Source organism: Anoplopoma fimbria, chromosome 16, assembly GCF_027596085.1.
Source record: "Anoplopoma fimbria isolate UVic2021 breed Golden Eagle Sablefish chromosome 16, Afim_UVic_2022, whole genome shotgun sequence".
Taxonomy (NCBI): domain Eukaryota; kingdom Metazoa; phylum Chordata; class Actinopteri; order Perciformes; family Anoplopomatidae; genus Anoplopoma; species Anoplopoma fimbria.
Genome location: NC_072464.1, coordinates 20,335,762 through 20,353,826, shown reverse-complemented (window position 1 = coordinate 20,353,826; position 18,065 = coordinate 20,335,762). Strand labels below are relative to the sequence as shown.

At 40.7% G+C, this 18,065-nt stretch overlaps 1 protein-coding gene across 1 annotated transcript; it reads left to right on the top strand.

Annotated features, from left to right (window-relative positions):
- Window positions 1–325: 325 nt before the first annotated feature.
- dnajc10 (DnaJ (Hsp40) homolog, subfamily C, member 10) lies at window positions 326–13,446 on the top strand. Its single transcript, XM_054615391.1, has 25 exons — window positions 326–593; window positions 2,159–2,415; window positions 2,602–2,767; window positions 2,972–3,028; window positions 3,125–3,201; window positions 3,520–3,651; window positions 4,431–4,524; window positions 4,629–4,706; window positions 4,975–5,018; window positions 5,633–5,698; window positions 6,013–6,078; window positions 6,185–6,274; window positions 6,372–6,482; window positions 6,561–6,675; window positions 7,387–7,514; window positions 8,126–8,242; window positions 8,348–8,449; window positions 8,624–8,684; window positions 9,173–9,267; window positions 10,740–10,873; window positions 11,174–11,227; window positions 11,325–11,472; window positions 11,636–11,758; window positions 12,366–12,473; window positions 12,555–13,446. Exons 2-25 carry the CDS (start codon window positions 2,206–2,208, stop codon window positions 12,564–12,566), a joined length of 2,388 nt encoding a protein of 795 aa, XP_054471366.1. The 5' UTR covers window positions 326–593; window positions 2,159–2,205; the 3' UTR covers window positions 12,567–13,446.
- The last annotated feature ends 4,619 nt before the right edge of the window (window positions 13,447–18,065 follow it).

Below are 18,065 nucleotides of genomic sequence, written 5' to 3'. Positions count from 1 at the left end.
CTACAATGCAATAATTTCTAGAAAGCTTTAACACTAAATCTGTGAGTTACAAGCCTTTCCCCTTTTCTTTCTGCTCTCTCTCTCTCCCTCTCTCCTCTCTCTCTCTCTCTCTCTCTCTCTCTCTCTCTCTCTCTCTCTCTCTCCTCCCCTCTCTCTCTCTCTCTCTCTCTCTCTCCCTCTCATCTCTCTCCTCTCTCTCTCTCTCTCCCTCTCTCTCTCTCTCTCAGCATCACGACCTTTATTGTGAAACGACCTGAGCGGAAGTGTTGTTGTTGTTGTGGTGCAGCTCGATGCCGGTCTGAGCCGGACCCTGATGCGGATCTCCAGCTCTGGAGGCTTTAAAGAAAAAAGTTGCGACGCTTCAAAGGCAACGCAGCTGCAGCAGACTGATCTTTAGCTTCAGCTTCAGCTTTAGCTTCAGACACGTGGAAGCTAACCAGCTAACCAGCTAGCAGGAGACACATAGCTGCAGCTGGCTAGCCTAGCCTAGCTTAGCTCATAATAGCTCCTCTGCTGGGGTCAAGAACAGACATCAAACCTGAGCAGGACAGGATCTGAACCTGTGGACACCAATCCTCAACTCTGCCTTCTGTGTAAGGGGTTTTTATGTTATTTATTATTGTGTGTTTACATGTTTTTACATGTGTTTACATGTGTTTATGTTATTATGTGGGTTTTATTGATGCATATGCAAAATAAATGTACCAGTTTTTATGCTCTGGCATGCCTGGTTTGCTTTAATGCAATTTATCAATCTGTGTCCATATATGAGATGTGTTAAACAAGTCAAAGATGAACAGGAATGATGATGCTTCTTCAGTGTTTTACCCATTTAACCACTGAAAAAGGGAGAATTAGACTTTTATTTTGAAGGAGAAAACTCTACTAACATTACATGTAAAGTTGCTACTCAGCTGGTTTGATATGTTTTTTTTTAACTTGATGTGTTACCCTCCTATTTCTTTAGTAAAGTAAAGTGTCCCTCAAACCAGATCCCCAAATACAAAATAAATGTATCAGTTTTTATGCTCTGGCATGCCTGTTTTGCTTTAATGCAATTTCTAAATCTGTGTCCATATATGAGATGTTTTAAACAAGTCAAAGATGAACAGGAATGATGATGCTTCTTTTACCCATTTAACCACTAAAAAAGGGAGACTTTTATTTTGAAAGTATTACCAGTGAATGCAAGAGAAAACTCTACTAACATTACATGTAAAGTTGCTACTCAGCTGGTTTGATATGTTTTTTTTAAGTTGATGTGTTACCCTCCTTTTCCTTTAGTAAAATAGCTATAACATAACAAAGTGTCCCTCAAACCAGATCCCCAAATCAGGCCAGAAAGCTGCAGTTGACTCAAATATTACAAAATGTGGTGATTTTTCTTCAGCTCTCTTGTGATATGATTTTTGCATGCCACATGTACATAGAACGAGTTATTGGAAAGCTGTGATCATTCGTCCTGTTCATCCTGACCCTAAAGTGATCCCTGAAATCTGCAATCGTTGTTCGCTGCAAAGATGTATTTATAAATTCAGCCGAAGCTAATCTGAGGATTCAGCAGTCTGAGTTAAACAGGGTTCAGTCCTCTTTTAGTTCAGCATTTGCTCTTTACAGGCCAAAGTAGGGATCCAAGTCTGATGTGCAGGAGCTACTCTATCCTAAAAACACAGACAAATAACCGTAATGTCCAAACAGGAAATAAAACAGGACAAGGGAAGAACAATGGAAGATCATCTGACTTGAATAGAGAGACATAGTGTAACTAGATACCTAACACTTTACACACTTGTTCATTCTCTGAACTGACGGCCCAGTTGTGATCTGAAGGTAGAGGGGGTTGTGGGACCCAGTTGGCAGCAGACACTCCCTCAGCTGCTCCCGTTCTCTAGGCCAATCCGCCCCAGCCACATATGGAGGCGGGACTTTCAGAAACACACCGAGCAATTAATACAACTATGAAAAGGTTGTAACATGCCATGCTGGTTAGACAGTGATGACTCCATTTGTCATTGTTGGCTGTTTGCATATCATGCTAAAAGACTAGCATGACTGGACAAAGGTAAAAGGTTGCAGGGATGGGTGGACTGGATTTCAAATGTACCTTCTTCATCACACAGTAATACAAATGAAGGAATAATGTTTCTCTGTTTTCCAGCTGCTCGTCCTCATCTGGTGATTGTGGTTGTACTGGGAGAACTGGTGATGGGGCACAGGGTTGACCTCGGGGTTCTTCGGCCTCGTCCCGTCCAGGCCATGGTGCCGCTGCTGCTCCTCGTCATCCTCTCGGCGGCGGTTTGGGCGGAAAACCAGGACTACTACGAGCTGCTGAAAGTGAGCAGGGAGGCCACGACCAGAGAGATACGACAGGCCTTCAAGAAGCTGGCGCTCACCATGCACCCCGACAAAAACCCAGTGAGTTACTCTGAGAAGCCTCAAACCACAACCTCTGATCTACCCTGAAACACCTTCGCACTTTATGCCACAAATCACAACCCCGAACACCCCAACTCAACCGAGAACTACCCAGAAACCTTCATAAGACGTCAGTCAGATTACGCATAAAAAACCCTGAACCCTAATATAAATGTTGTGTTTTAGGGCGACGCTGCAGCCCATGAGAAGTTCCTGCAGGTGAATCGAGCCTACGAGGTTCTGAAGGACGCAGACCTCCGGAAGAAATATGATAAATACGGAGAAAAGGGATTGGACGAGCAGCAGCAGGGAGGACGCTACGAGAGCTGGAACTTCTACCGATATGACTTCGGTAAGTGATGTCTGTCATGTGTAACCATGGTGATGCTACATAGGCAGCTTTTTTTTTTTTTTGGGCTTTTGTTTTTTATTTTAAGGCAGATTTGATTGAGATCTCCATAGAACATTATAATATTGACTTTGAAAACCATGAACTCATTTTGCTGAGATTAAATCTGAATTCTTTAACTGTTTTTTATTCTGTTTTTCTGTCCAGGTATCTACGATGATGATTTGGAGATCATCACGTTGGACAGCGGAGACTTCGGTAAGCGCTTTTACACGGGTGTTGTGTGTGAAATAGCTGACTCGACAGGAAACAGGCGATGACTGGTGTGTGTGTGTGTGTGTGTGTTTGTTTGTTTGGCAGCAGTGAACTCTGGAGAAATCTGGTTCATTAACTTCTATTTCCCACGATGTTCTCACTGCCACGAGCTGGCTCCCACGGTAATATAACACTAAAATACATCATAAAAACACTCTCGCATATACTTTAAACACAAACTAAACAAACTAAAAACTGAACATACACCTTGTATGCTAGTGTCTGGATCCTTTTATGGATCTTGAATTCCACTTTAGCATTTTGTTACACATTGTCTTTCTTTAATTTGTCCTTTTAAGTCCAGTTTTCTAATATTCTAATATTTTTATACTTTTTCTCTTTCAATTTCCTCTTAAAATATTATCTACAGGAATATTTGTTGTATATTGTGTCCCTCCGTCTTTCTGCTTGTCTCTCTTACTGACGCTTTTGTCTCTCAGTGGAGGGAGTTTGCCAAAGAGATGGATGGAGTCATCAGGATTGGAGCGGTGAACTGTGGAGACAACAACCATCTCTGCAGGAGTAAAGGCATCAACAGCTACCCAAGTCTGTTCATATTCAGAGCAGGACAGGTTTGTTCATTGATTGTGAAGTGTGTATTGCTACATTGGATAAAATGGAAGTGTACCTTTTTTAAGTCGGGTGGATGCCTTTTTAAATTTGTAGCTGACACATCAGCTTCTTTTCTGCTTCCATCCACATTTGAAAGGATCTGTATCTTCCCGTTGTGTTTACACTGAACACCAGCTACTTGTTTACATGAACCAAATTCTCAGAAATACCCTGCAGGCTCATCCAATGACCAGTACAATTTTGAATAATAGTCAAATTCAGTTTTGTGCAAGAATACCAGTCACTACCTTCTGTATATTCTACTCATGGTAAAGGTTAACTCTGTTTACATATTATGTCATCAGTTAGCTCAGTGGACCAATAAGTTATTAAAGATCTGTCTCCCCTTTGGAGATGAAAACACAAACAGATTCCAGCTCATGTAAACTGATTACATGTTTATGTACCAGTGACAATATTGGGCAGACATAAGTTTTATTGAAATACAGAGATCTAGAATATGATCTTCATTCATCACGCATGTTACTCATGTTGTTCAAATGAAAACTAAAAGTTTAAATGTGAGTTTTTAGCTACAAAAGACACAACGCTGACCTGCTACATCAACAGTGAACTGAAGAACAAGATCAGTTTTCTCATGTTCTGAGATTTGTCGTGATTGTCCATAATGTACTTGACTTGCTGTCTGAATAACTCTTGCTTTAGCTGAATTCTATTAGCTCAGCATCAGCAATCTTGTTTAGTTATCGTTCCCATTTTTTTGTTTGTCTTTCCACAGAGACCAGAGAAGTTTAACGAGGAGCGCTCTAAAGACAGCCTGGTCCGCTTCTCCATGAAGTTCATCACAACCACCGTCACTGAGCTCTGGCAAGGTGAACTATTATTCATCATGTACGGTTTATATCTGATTATCAGGCTGCTTTATTTCGCTCTGCGTGGTCTGACATTGTGGGTGTGGTTGTGTGTTTTTTGTCAGGCAACGTGTTCAGCGAGATAGAGAACGCGTACGCGTCGGGGCTCGGCTGGCTGATCACCTTCTGCTGTGACACTGGAGGTAAAGTGCACACGTAGATATGAGGCGTTTTATTGATGCCTGAAGGTGTTCATTCACGTCTGATTGTCACTTGAAACATTCAGTCACACGTGTCTCTCTGCATGCATGTACACAGGTGTGTGTAATGTGGGTTAATAGCCGGTCTGTCATGTAGTAATAATGTACTTTCCCCTATCTATCTATCTATCTATCTATCTATCTATCTATCTATCTATCTATCTATCTATCTATCTATCTATCTATCTATCTATCTATCTATCTATCTCAGATTGTCTGGAGCCAAGAACGAGACAGAAGGTTGCTGGGATGTTGGTGAGAACTCAGCAGTAATATTATAATATAATATAATAATGAATCTTCTCTGTTGATGTGAAAATATAGGAATTCACCTTAAAGAAATAAAAAGCTTAACTTAAATAATTGAAAAGCAAAGGCGACATATTCAGTGAGTAAGGCTTCGGGGTCCTCTAGAGCAGTATTTGGCTCGTGACCCCCTTAAAGAAAAACAATATCTTTTGACCCGCATCAGCAGAGAGAGTTTTATTTCGATTTTTTCTTTTTTTTAAGAAGAATGAAGAACATGCTAGTTGATAAACATATTTAGACTCATTACGATCTAGTGATATAATAGTCCTGTGGACTGTGCAGGACCCACACAGTGTTATCAGTAGATTAAAGAATATTTGGAAATCAATATTTACAGTTTTTTTTTCCATAAACGTCAATCGTATATTTCTCATTAGTAAGGTACATTATAGAACAGGCTCACCTTCACTTTCAAGTTCTGTGGGTTAAACGTGCTAGTAGAAGTACTGCTTATACGGTGTATTAACTGTAATTAATTCTACTGATCCTATGGGTTAAGTAAAGATGATTAATGATGATATCAATTTCTAATTTGTGTTTTTGTTTGTCTGTGTGTGTAGGATGGTCTGGTTAAGGTGGGATGGATGGACTGCACCACACAGGAACAGCTCTGTGACAGTTTCCAGGTATGTATGGGCCAGCACTACTGCAATCCTACTGACACTACTACTGTAAGATACTTACATGGAAAATACTCCTCAGTTTGTGGTCATTGGTCCTGTGTTGGTTAATAGACTCCCATGATTCTTTAGTTGGTTTTATGTGGAAGATAAATCATCTGTAAAGCAGGAGAATTTATGTTTCCGAGACTAGAAGTAGTTTTTCGATTTTATTTCCATGCGCAAGAAAAAACCCTGCAGGAACAGTAGCTTTAGTTGTTTTGTGTGTGTTTTATACTGCAGTACAAGTATTAGAGTCTAATCCTTCTGCTGTATTTCAGGTGACCAGTGGAGTTACTGGTTTGTTCCCACCTGGAAGTTCTCTGGATGAAAAAGACAGCGTACTGGTAAGACACAGAACACATTGCTGTACTGTCTGTAATAGTTCTGTCTGTAGTTTTTGCAGCACTGACTCAGTGTGTGTGTGTGTGTGTGTGTGTGTGTATGTTCCAGTGGCTGAATACTCTGGACAGTCGAGAGATTTACAATCAGGTCATCGGCCACCTGCCTGATCTGGAGCGACTTACCAGTGACAGCTTCGAGGTGCTCACACTCCTAATACCCTACAGCTTTCAGTTACACATCAACACTCTAAAATACTTATTCAAATGTTCATCCTGTTGTAACTTCTTATCCCCAGAGGAAGCTGGCCCATCATCGCTGGTTGGTGAGTTTTACGTTTGGAGACGGAAACGCCGCCTCCAACGAGTACAAGAAGCTGCAGGCCTACCTCAAAAATGACCACATACAGGTACCTGTCTGTCTGTCAGCATGTCCCTCTCTGCCTCTGCCTGTATGTCCAACTGACTGTCTGTCTGTCTGTCTGTAGGTTGGCAGAGTCGACTGTATAGCAGACTCAAAGTTGTGTCAGTCACTCTACATCCATAAACCCTGTGTGGCTGTGTTCAAAGGACTGGGAATCCACGACTTTGAGATCCACCACGGTCAGTACCACGGACCGTTTACCTGTGTTCCTCTGTGTAGGCTACTGATTTTTAGCCAAGATAAACACATTGTTATTTTTCTTATCACTTGATTTGGCAATTGTTTGGTGTATAAAAGTAACTTATTTCAATTTCCCAAAGCCCAAAGCGACGTCTTAAAAATGTCTTGTTTTTTCTGACCAGTCAACAAAAGATATTCAGTTAGCTATCATAGAAAACTAAGAAAAAACTGCTAATAATCATATTTGAGAAGTAAGAACTAGATATATTTTTGGTTTAAGGTCCAATATTGTAGAAAGTGAGAATTCTATCTCTTTTTTTCGTTATAAAGAACATCTAGGTGCTGTATAATAACTGAAAAAGTATTAAAACACTGAGCATTTCAGACAGAGGATCAATACGTTTTGTAGTCAGACAGAAAGTATATTTCAAAATCAAAGCATGTAAACATGTTCTAGTAGAAACACAAAATACAAGGATGAGCTGGAAAATGAGCAAGTTATCTTTCCTCTTGACAAATAATAGATTAGCAAAATAATTGTCTGTTAATTGAATAACTGTTTCAGCTCTAGTTTGCTTGTCTGTCTCTTCCCTCTGTCTGTCTGTCTGTCTGTCTGTCTGTCTGTCTGTCTGTCTGTCTGTCTGTCTGTCTGTCTGTCTGTCTGTCTGTCTGTCTGTCTGTGTAACCTGTGTGTCTCTTCCTGTCTGTAGGTAAAGATGTGCTGTACAACATCGTGGGTTTTGCGAGGGACAGCGTTCGTGCTCACGTGACGACTCTGAGGCCCGACAACTTTCCTTCGGACAGGAAGGAGCCCTGGCTGGTCGACTTCTTCGCTCCGGTTTGTAACGACTTTTCTACTGTTTTTAAAGGAAAAATGAAGACTTTGTTTGTTACTACCTGTTAGTAAACGTAAAGTTTTTCTGATTTCTGCAATGCTCGATCATAAGTCTCTGACCTGTTCGTAATTCCTGAACTGGGCTGTAGCTTAATGCTTAATGTGGTTCCTGTAAAGGGGCAGGCACAACGGAGGGAAGGTGGTCTTCATCTGCAGAGAAGCACAGGAGCAGAAAATAGAGTCTCGTAACGCACATTCTACCAATCCTAAAAATACAGGTGGATATGCCACGTCGTTACTGATAGTTTTATGCTCCGCTGCTCGATTGACGCAGCCTGTCTGACTCCCTGTTTACCTTCAGGGCAGGTGACGGTGCTACACCTACAACACAAACAGTGAGCGATAGAGAGGCAGGCAGGTACGGGAAGAATTAAGTACCACTTCATCAGAGCTGCTGGTGTAAATTTAGTGCTCTATGCTAAACATGCCTGAAAGCTTCAGAGAGAAGAGAGAGACTGTGTGGAGGGAGTAGAAACCTGGGCATTCATAAATAAACAACTCTTGTGATGTCCCTTTAGATATTAAATAAATGAATGTGTGATTCATGTGTGCAGTGGTGCCCTCCATGTCGAGCTTTACTTCCTGAGCTGAGAAAAGCTTCAATCCAGTTGGCCGGACAGATGAAGTTTGGCACTCTGGACTGTACCATCCACCACACCCTCTGCTCTACGGTGAGCATGTGCACATCTGGACTGCACCGATAAGTTCAAAGCAGTTGCAAACCACAGGCAGGTTGATTCTTTTTAATTTTTTTTGTCTTTCTCTCTGTTTATCAGTATAATATTCAGGCTTATCCCACCACAGTGATCTTTAACGGCTCCTCTACTCATGAATATGAAGGACAACATTCAGCTGACGGCATCCTGGAGTTCATACAGGTATTACTACGCACCGATGACGTTCTGCATAATAACACTACTCCCTAGTGCTTTTGCCATCAGGGAATCAATCTTAAAGCTGCCACCTTACTTCAAATGGTTTAAAAGAAAAGCTGGCATCAACAGCTAGTGAAGAACATCTTTGGCTGAAAGGGAATCTTTCTGTCTTTGCAGGATCTGGTCAGTCCGTCAGTGATGATCCTGGATCCTTCCAGCTTCAGCGAGAAAGTTAAAGGTAAAACTAGTTCCTAGAGTAACAGATAGTCCTGACACAAACTGCTAAGCCAGGGGCTGGTTGCACTAAACTGTTTTAGTTCCTGAACGTCTCTTTTAATAAAGGTAATTCACCAGGCATAAAACCATTTATTTACTGAGCAAACACTTCAGGCTGTTAGCGCTTCAACAGCAAACATGCAGTTTGTAATCTGCAGCAGATAACAGTTACATGACACTTGCTTGAAACTCCAGTTATGGCATAGTTCAAATATGTTTTAACGGTTTCTCTGAAAACGTGTTCCCGTCTCATAGCTCACACTGAAAACACGTAGCTCTTACTTCAGAGGTAGCCGGGAGGAAGGGAGGATGTTTAGAATTTAAAATATTCAGTCATGACTGGTCTAACTGAAGGTCTAACTGAATAGACACAGTTCTTAGTGCCTGTTCTAACTACTACTGTTGTTACTGCTTATTACGTATTTTATTCTCCTGTTGTGTTGGTTGCAGGTCGAGCTGAGGGGCAGATCTGGGCGGTGGATTTCTACGCTCCATGGTGTGGCCCCTGTCAGGCTCTGATTCCAGAGTGGAGACGCATGGCCAGGGTACACACACACACACACACGCACACACACACACACACACACACACACACACACACCGCACACATCTTATGTGTCTCCACATCATATGAGTGTTGCTGAATGTTCGACTCTACCTCTTCGGGAGCATAAACTGGGTTAAACTGGTGCTTGGACTAGGCTAAACAATTATAAATAATTAAAGAACTGTGCCACATGCAAGTCATTGTTATGCATATTTAAAAATACAGGTTTAGCCAATACAGCTGTGATTTGTCACTGCCAAATGCTTGAACTAAATAAAGCACAGACATGAAGTTTAAGAATCAGTTTCAGGGCAGATGGAGCAAAAAAAGTCTGCTCCTGCTGTTTGTTTTTTGACAAGACATCAGCCTGATATCTGCGAGCAGCTGGCTAGTTAGCATTAGCTACCTGGCTACATGGCAGGAACAGACAGCTCCCAAGAAAAAAGATCATGTCTGCCGAGTTTTGCAAACTTGCTATTACCCTGATTAGTCAAAACCCAAACCTGATTAAAGATGACATCAGATCAAAAGACTAGAGACTAGAAATGCACTGTCTGGATATGCAGCCAGGGTCTCTTTAAAAACTCACTATTCCAGTATTTGTTTTGCAGTTCTTTTAATTTTTACAAGGCAGCACATTAGGCATGTTGTCCTCACCAGAAGGACAACATGCCTAAACATCACAGCCCAACTGATACTGGATTTTTTTAAGGTCACTAATGATAAATATTTGAAATATAAAAAAAAATCCAAAATCAATCCACGCCTTTTATCATATTTGTTATACCATTTATTTTATGGGGGTGCATTTTATGCTTTTTATTAGAGAGTTCCACAGTAGAGAGATGACAGGGAATTAGGGGAGAGGCATTCAGGATGATGACGAGCCACAAAAGTGCCTTTGGACTGGAACAAACCTTGATCATGAATGTTGCCTTTCATAGGCAGAGCCTTGAACCAAACATTTTTTGTAAGGATCAAAAAGATTAAATAATTGTGACAAATATATAAACAAGCGAGCAAGATATTTTATAGCTGAAAATTCAACTAGATACAGTCTCTTAATGACTGTATCTAAGTGACATGTATTGTCACTTATCTGCTGACGTACTGACTCTGATATATATGCAAAAGGCTTGTGAAAGGCCGGCTGATTTAAACGAAACACTGTCTCTTCAGTGAATTCCACATTCTAGATTTGTTCATTAGAGAAACATAACAACCTCTCCTCAAAAAATGCATTGCACAAGAGAGAAGAGCTGACACGTGCGGTTTAGACTTAGCAGTGTTCACCCACTCACAGAAGAAATGCAGATTTAGGAAAAGACACACGTGTAACTGTCTAACGTGTGTGTGTGTGTGTGTGTGTGTGTGTGTGTGTGTGTGTGTGTGTGTGTGTGTGTGTGTGCGTGTGTGTGTGTGCGTGTGCGTGTGTGTGTGTCTTTTTCTTTTCTGTGTCTCACCGTCCAGATGCTGTCGGGTCAGATCCAGGTCGGTTCAGTCGACTGTCAGCGGTTTCAGTCGTTCTGTCAGGGTCAGAACGTGAGGGCGTACCCTGAGATCCGCCTGTATCTCGGCAACAGCCGTCAGCCGGATCGCTACATGTACGCACTGCACTTTAAACTACTCATTAAGCCTTGAGGCCTTAGCACTAACTATAATTATGTGGAGAAAAACAAACCTTTCTTGTACATACATCGTGTTACATGTCGAACAAAATATATAAGGCATGCTGGGAAACCTGGTTACCAAAGAGTCCGATGAGAAGATGTATATCGCAGAACTAGTGAACCTGTTTATTGTAGCCTAATACAATTCATACAGTCAAAGTCATTGTTCCAGATTGATCTGGTTAAGAGTGTACTGCTTATTAATCTTGTTGCTCTATCTGTGCGTCTCCTCAGGAGTTATAATGGTTGGCACAGAGATTCTCATTCACTGAGATCATGGGCACTGAGGTGAGACATTCTGTATATTCTGTCTTTCTTGTGTCAAAAGAATCAATAATGTGTTGATGTTGAGTCCTATAATTGTATTAATGTCTTGTGTGTGCAGCTCCTTACCCAGAGCGTCGGTGGACCTGACCCCGGAGTCCTTTAGGTCTCTGGTTCTGTCAGGTCAGGATCACTGGATCCTGGATTTCTACGCCCCTTGGTGTGGACCCTGTCAACACTTCGCTCCAGAGTTTGAGGTCCTGGCTCGGGTAAGACACAATTTTTCAGTTTTTAAGATAATAATTTTTTTACTTCTGCTCTGTGGTTTCCTGTCAGTCACAGATAGAAATCACACATAGACATGATCTTTAAAAGAGAGGATTTCTATGTAGTTGAAGGCTGTTACGAGGATGTTCTCTGTGTGATTGACAGGTTCTTAAAGGGAAGGTCCGAGCAGGGAAGGTGGACTGTCAGGCTCATCATCAGACCTGTCAATCAGCTGGAATCACCGCCTACCCAACTGTCAGATTCTACCCGTACCTGGGAACAAGGAGGGTGAGGACACGCACACACGAGGCAGCCTTATTTTAATAGAAATAAATAGAGTTGTTCTGATAGCATAACAGTATCAGAAAGGCCTCTGATATAGTCTTAAATGAAAGGGAGTACAGAGATGAGTAAGCGAGATTGCTCACTCGTTATCTACTTCAATCATCACCAGCACAGGAAAGACGATGGCTGCATTAAAAATCAAAGATGGCAGTAGCTAAAGAGTCACCTCTCTTCCTTTCTCATCTCTGTTGAGAGTTGCACATGTGCAGCAACGATTGGTCAGGTGCTAGCAGAGAGTGTGACGTTAGCCAGAGTCAGCAAAATGTCAGCAATTCGGCAACGTTGAACGCTTGAAATTCCCACCAGTAAAACAGCTATGTGTACAGTATGCAAGGCTTTAGTCAAGGATTTTTCAGTTATGACTGACAGGTAAACTAGATAATGAAAGAAAGTGATGCTGCATTCATTCTCTGTACATATTTGTTCAAGTTTTAAAAAAAAGGGATTAAAATCATATAAGCGATCATATCACCTAAGAGCACCAAAGTACCTCATTAAAATGTTTTTATTACATTTTAAAGCCTAAACTTGTGTTTGTATGTGTTGACAGCATGAACACAGCGGAGAATACATCAATAGCCGGGACTCTAACGTGATAGTTGACACCGTCACACAGCGACTACAACAGCTGTTGCCACGGTTACACAACAAACGGAAGGTAACTGTCTGATAAACAAAAAATGTGAACACAAGTCGGACAGAGAATCAAGAATCTGACGCCTGTCTTTTTCTCTGGCAGGATGAGCTCTGATGAGCTGAGCAGGGGCTGTGGGAGAGACCAGCAATCTGATTGGTCAGAGAGGGACAGCGGTGGATTTGATTGGTCCAGCACATTGATCAATCATTCAACACTCCTTAAGAAGTCCAACACAGACAGACAGACAGACAGACGGAATGGACACCGACTGTTATCTGCTGTGTTGAATGTACTGAACACTTCTGCCTTGTTTTTATTTGTTTTTATTTTTGTCTCCGTTGTTTGTATTTACTCTATGAAGTAAAACTGTGAGACACTGGATACTGGACATGTTACTGACACACACACACACACACACACACACACACACACACACACACACACACACACACACACACACACACACACACACACACACACACACACACACGGAGCCCGATGTTGACGTAGTGTTGTATTTTATTGTTCATGTAAAAAAACTGTTGGAACCTTCAGAATAAAACGGTGTGTTTCTGTTTAAATATTTAAACAGTCACATCAGTTTTACAACCTTTACTGAAGTTTTAATTCTGCTTCTATACTTTTCTATCATTAATTCAAGTATATCTCAAAGTCAGAATGTCCTATAGAAAATATATTTTTTAGGCCTTTAACATATTAGACAATTGTTAGGGCAAAACAAAATTATTTGTCGAGTTGTTTCTGTTATTTGCCCTACCTGCAACGATATAAACAATAGAAACACCTGTCAGCATAAACCAACACAGTTCAACAACATTACAGACCACGGCCTCCAAAAATACCAAAACTGTTATAACTAAGACTGAACAGTATTGCAGCCCTGTTGTATTAGACTGCATACATTTTTTTTTTTTTTTTTTTGCTAGCTGTTCCTTTATAAACTGTCTACATGTATTATTGTGTCTTTAAACATGCCTGGAGGGAATAATTCACTCCAAATTAAATAAGATATTCCTACTTTGACCAGCAGGTGTCACTGTTCACATTCACTATTCTGCTGAAAACATAGGCTCAAACCAGAATTGGTTTATTAGGTAAAAATGTGTTTAGAATGGGATTATATTTTAGTTTCTAGTGAGCTGAGGAAGCCTTGTAATCAGATGGATGGACAACTTGACTGTGGTGCATGCTGGGAACCTTTGTGACCCTAAACATGCTAAGTGTGCATACTGAAGAAGATTGATTGCTAGGTTTAGAGTAGGGCTGTCTGATTAATTTGTAGATTATTAAGGTGAAAAATAACAAGTTATTACTCGAGACAAAATCACAAAACATACAAAAACGTATCATACTTTCGATAGACAGATCTTAGACAATATCAGGAAAATGCAGATTACTAATGGTTTTTCATGGTTGTGTGTTTCCAGTTTAACCAGCAGATGACACTGTTGCTCCTCTGCTCTGTTGTTCCTCTGGGAAAGAGCTCAAAAGGAAACAGGAAGTACCTGAACCCTGATTTACAGTGAGAAAGCAGACTGGTACAGGAGCAAGGTTTAAGCACAGGATTCAGAACATCTCTTGTTCTGGTAAAAGAAAACCGATAGTTGATTGAACTGGTAATGATCCTGTAAACAGAGCTCACATGGACTGCTGCCTCTAAAGGGTTTAATGGGTTTGAAAGAGTTCAAACCAGCAGAAGGGTGATCATAAAACCTTTGCACACTGGTTTCAAACTGAATTTCTAACACGGCAAACGTGTGTGTGAAAATTTAGCGAAGTAACAAAGTCAAAGACCAAACTGTCCACTTATTTGTGTTACATGACTGATTTTATAATGTTCTTATTAGTTTACAGGGACACGGCAACTTTGTTGTATAACAGCGAAAAGCCCCTCAGCTGTTGATGTCTTCTCTCTGTTTTTTATCTGATGTTTTTGTCGTTATGGTGACCTCAGTCTGTCTTGATGACTCAGGTAATTCACTCTATAAGATGTGGACCAGATGGGTAGAGAAAGGATGAAAAAAATCATTGCACTGCATCTGTCTTGTGAACGCTCTACTGATCTCATAACCTCAGGAAAAGGATGCAGATTTAACTGGTCAAAAGCTTATTTCAGCATAGCATTAAAAGTTTGTCATTGAATATGTAGGAAATGACACAAACAAAGATTTAACTGCCTGCTTGGTTTTGTATAATTATATTGCATTTAAATTTGTGTTGAGCCATAAGATGCAGTGACAGAACATTGCATATATATAGCAGGTATTTGGTCATAAACCAAAGTGTTGAAGAAGTTAAAATGATGACGGTACTAGGTGAAAAGTCAGAGAATCACTTAAGTTATTACAATCCATCCAACATGAATGTCTGAAGTACATTTCATGACAATCCAGACAAAGATATTTCAGTCTTGATCAAATCGGTGCACCGACAGACAGACCGACCACATTTATATTTGAATGAACTACATATTTATGGATTATGAGATTATGGATCTTGTAAGAAGTAAACACAATTTTTCAAACACCAAAGTGATTCATATTTATTCCAACATTATTCAGTTGGGATAGTCGGGTAGGGATAGTTTTTAATAATGTTTTAGTATACAATCCAGCCAACAGACCACCGTAGTGGAGTAAAAAAGTAGAAATTCTCACCAAGTGGAGGTAAAAAAACAATACTTAAAAATGTTCTCTGCTACTGTAATTATCCAATTGACCTTAGGTTCTTTCCACTTCTGAGTATTATAAGACCAGGACATTTCTGTATATCTCTCCCTCTCACCCTCCTCCTCACCCTCTCTGTGTGTGTTTTGCGGGCAGTTGGAGGTCAGCATTGACGTAGCACTGCTCCATAAACCACTGGAACCACTTACTGTGTGTGCGTTCTATTGTTTCATGATGTGAAATGGAGCAGCAAGTTGGACAAGCACTCGCTGAGGTATTGTGGGAACCAACCTGGTATTTCTGTGTGTTCGTGTGTGTGCGTTTGGATGATGATGTCAGATTTGTCAGTTGTGTGTTGGATTGCTCAAGCGTTGGTTTTGTGCGTGTTTGAGTTGGACAGCAGTGCTTCCTATGACTCTATTCTCTGATTAACAGATGTAAAGTTGGCATTTGATGCTCCTATTTCTCTGGATACTGTCAGCAAACTGTATTGGATACTGTCAGCAAACTGTATTGTGTTTCTTTGACAGTATAACACTTAACTTAACTCTTAACAGCTAAAAACAAACATAATATATTAGACTAAACAGGGCTAAAACACTCGAGAATACTGGACTGAACCAAGGCTAAAACACCAAAAGGATAGAAGACCAAGGCCAAAACGCCACAGAATATTGGATCAAACAGGGGCTGAAACATCAGAGAATATTGGCCCAAAGCAGGACTAAACAGCAGCATTTACTAGACTAAACAAGGTCTAAAACCCCACAAGAATATTGGACCAAGTTGGCTAAAACACCAGAGAATATTAGATCACACCGAGGCAAATTTTGAACAAACAAGGGCAAAAACCCAACCAAATATTGGACCAAATAAGGGATAAAACATAACCAAATATTGGAAGAGCAAACCAGGGCTAAAACACCAGTTAATATTGGCCCAAACCAGGGCTAAAACACCAGTAAATATTGGCCCAAACCAGGGCTTAAACACCAGCATGTACCGGACCAAACCAGGGCTTAAACCCAACAAGAATATTGGACCGAACAGACTATGACACCAGATCATATTAGACCAAACTGAGACAAAAGCATAAGAAAATATTGGACACACCATGGCTTTAACATCACAGATTATTGGACCATACCTGGGCCAGGACACCACCACATATTGGACCGAACCTGAGTTAAAATACCGGAGATTAGACCAAACCTGGGCCAGACTAACAGAGAATATAAGACCAAACTTTGGCTCCAACGCCTGTAAATATCAGACCAAAAGGGCAAAAACTCCACAGAATACTGGGTCAAACCAAACACTCAACCAGTATACAGAAAGTGGACTGCAATGGGAAGAACATGCTTTTTTTCTGCTTCTTTATTTATGTTGGGTTAATGTGTTAGCCTTGAGAACTTTTTCAGTTGATGCAGTATGTGGAGGCTTCCAGCTGTTTGTTTTTGTGGACTTTCTGCCCTCTAGTGTTGAAAAATCACTTCATGCAGCTTTAACTTCTTTCAACGAGGTCAGTCGGTATGAAAATATTCCGTGTGTGACTGTTTGCTGTGTCAGCACTCAAGAAAATGAATAGAGCCACTCAGCCTGGAGGAACAGACTGCACCTTATACCAACACCAGGTGTGTTTTCAGCCAGGCAGTCAGCTGAAGTCAACATGGAGGAGAGAGGAGGAGAGAGGAGAGAGGAGTGGAGGAGGATAAGGAGGTGTAATAGCAGTAAATCCATGAAAACATTTTTTCTTCCCTCTCATGGAAACTGCAGCTGAGAAAACACTGCTGGAAATTAGTAGGCAGGAACTACTGGAAGTACGCCTACACACACACACACACACACACACACACACACACACACACACACACACACACACACACACACACACACACACACACACACACACACACACACACACACACACACTGGACATACCAACACACACATGTTGGCTGTGTTTAATGCTGCTGCTCTGTTTTGTTAAACAAACTTTACTCCCATCAGTAAGAAACACTGAAGGTCTAAAGGTTCAACTCCTCTCCTCTTCTAGTTTGATACCCACTAGGTATATTTTAGACCTATGTTAGACTCATTAGATATATGTTTTTAAACAATTTATCTGGATATATGCTGTGTCTGAATTTTTTTTTTAAAGAAACTTTCACACAGAATGCAACAATGGCACCACTGCGCTCCTAGACCCATTATTACCAATGGCTTGTGCAGCGCAACAACGACTCTTCACTTTGCTGCGTCAAGAAACGTTCAACCTGATTGAAAAAATGTATGGTAGTCATTGGTGAGGGACAAATAGTTATTCAATCTTGTTTGAATTGTGCCATTTGTGATGTTTGTCAATTTAAAAGATCATTTTGCACATCAAGAAAGTTGGATTTACAAAAAAAATGGATGCAACCTAGACCGGAAAACAAAAACAGTTGCATATATGAAAAAATAATACAGAAAACGTTAAAATTTATCCAGATGGCGGTACCATTCCAATGCAAACACACAGCCAACCAACATTGCAAAACCCTGCCGGTGTGAAAGATGCTTTAAGGTGCTAAATACAGAGATGATGTCCCACCCCTTTTGGTTGACCCAAATGTGACCTAATTTGGGAAAAAATATGTATGGTAGTCAATGGGGAGAGACAAATAATTATTTGATCTTGTTTGAATTGTGCAATGAATAAAAAATGTGATGTCTGGCAATATAAAAGTTAATTTTGAATGTCGAGAAAGTTGGATTTGGAGGCAACCCTGTCCGCAAAAAAACAAACAAACTAAAAATGTTGGATGGATGAACAAAGGTAAACAAAAAACGTATAATTTAGCCAGCCAGCGATGATCTGTAAGACAACATAAGGCCAGCAGACGACACAGTGAAGCCTAGCTGGTTTTTATGTTACTGCTAGCTT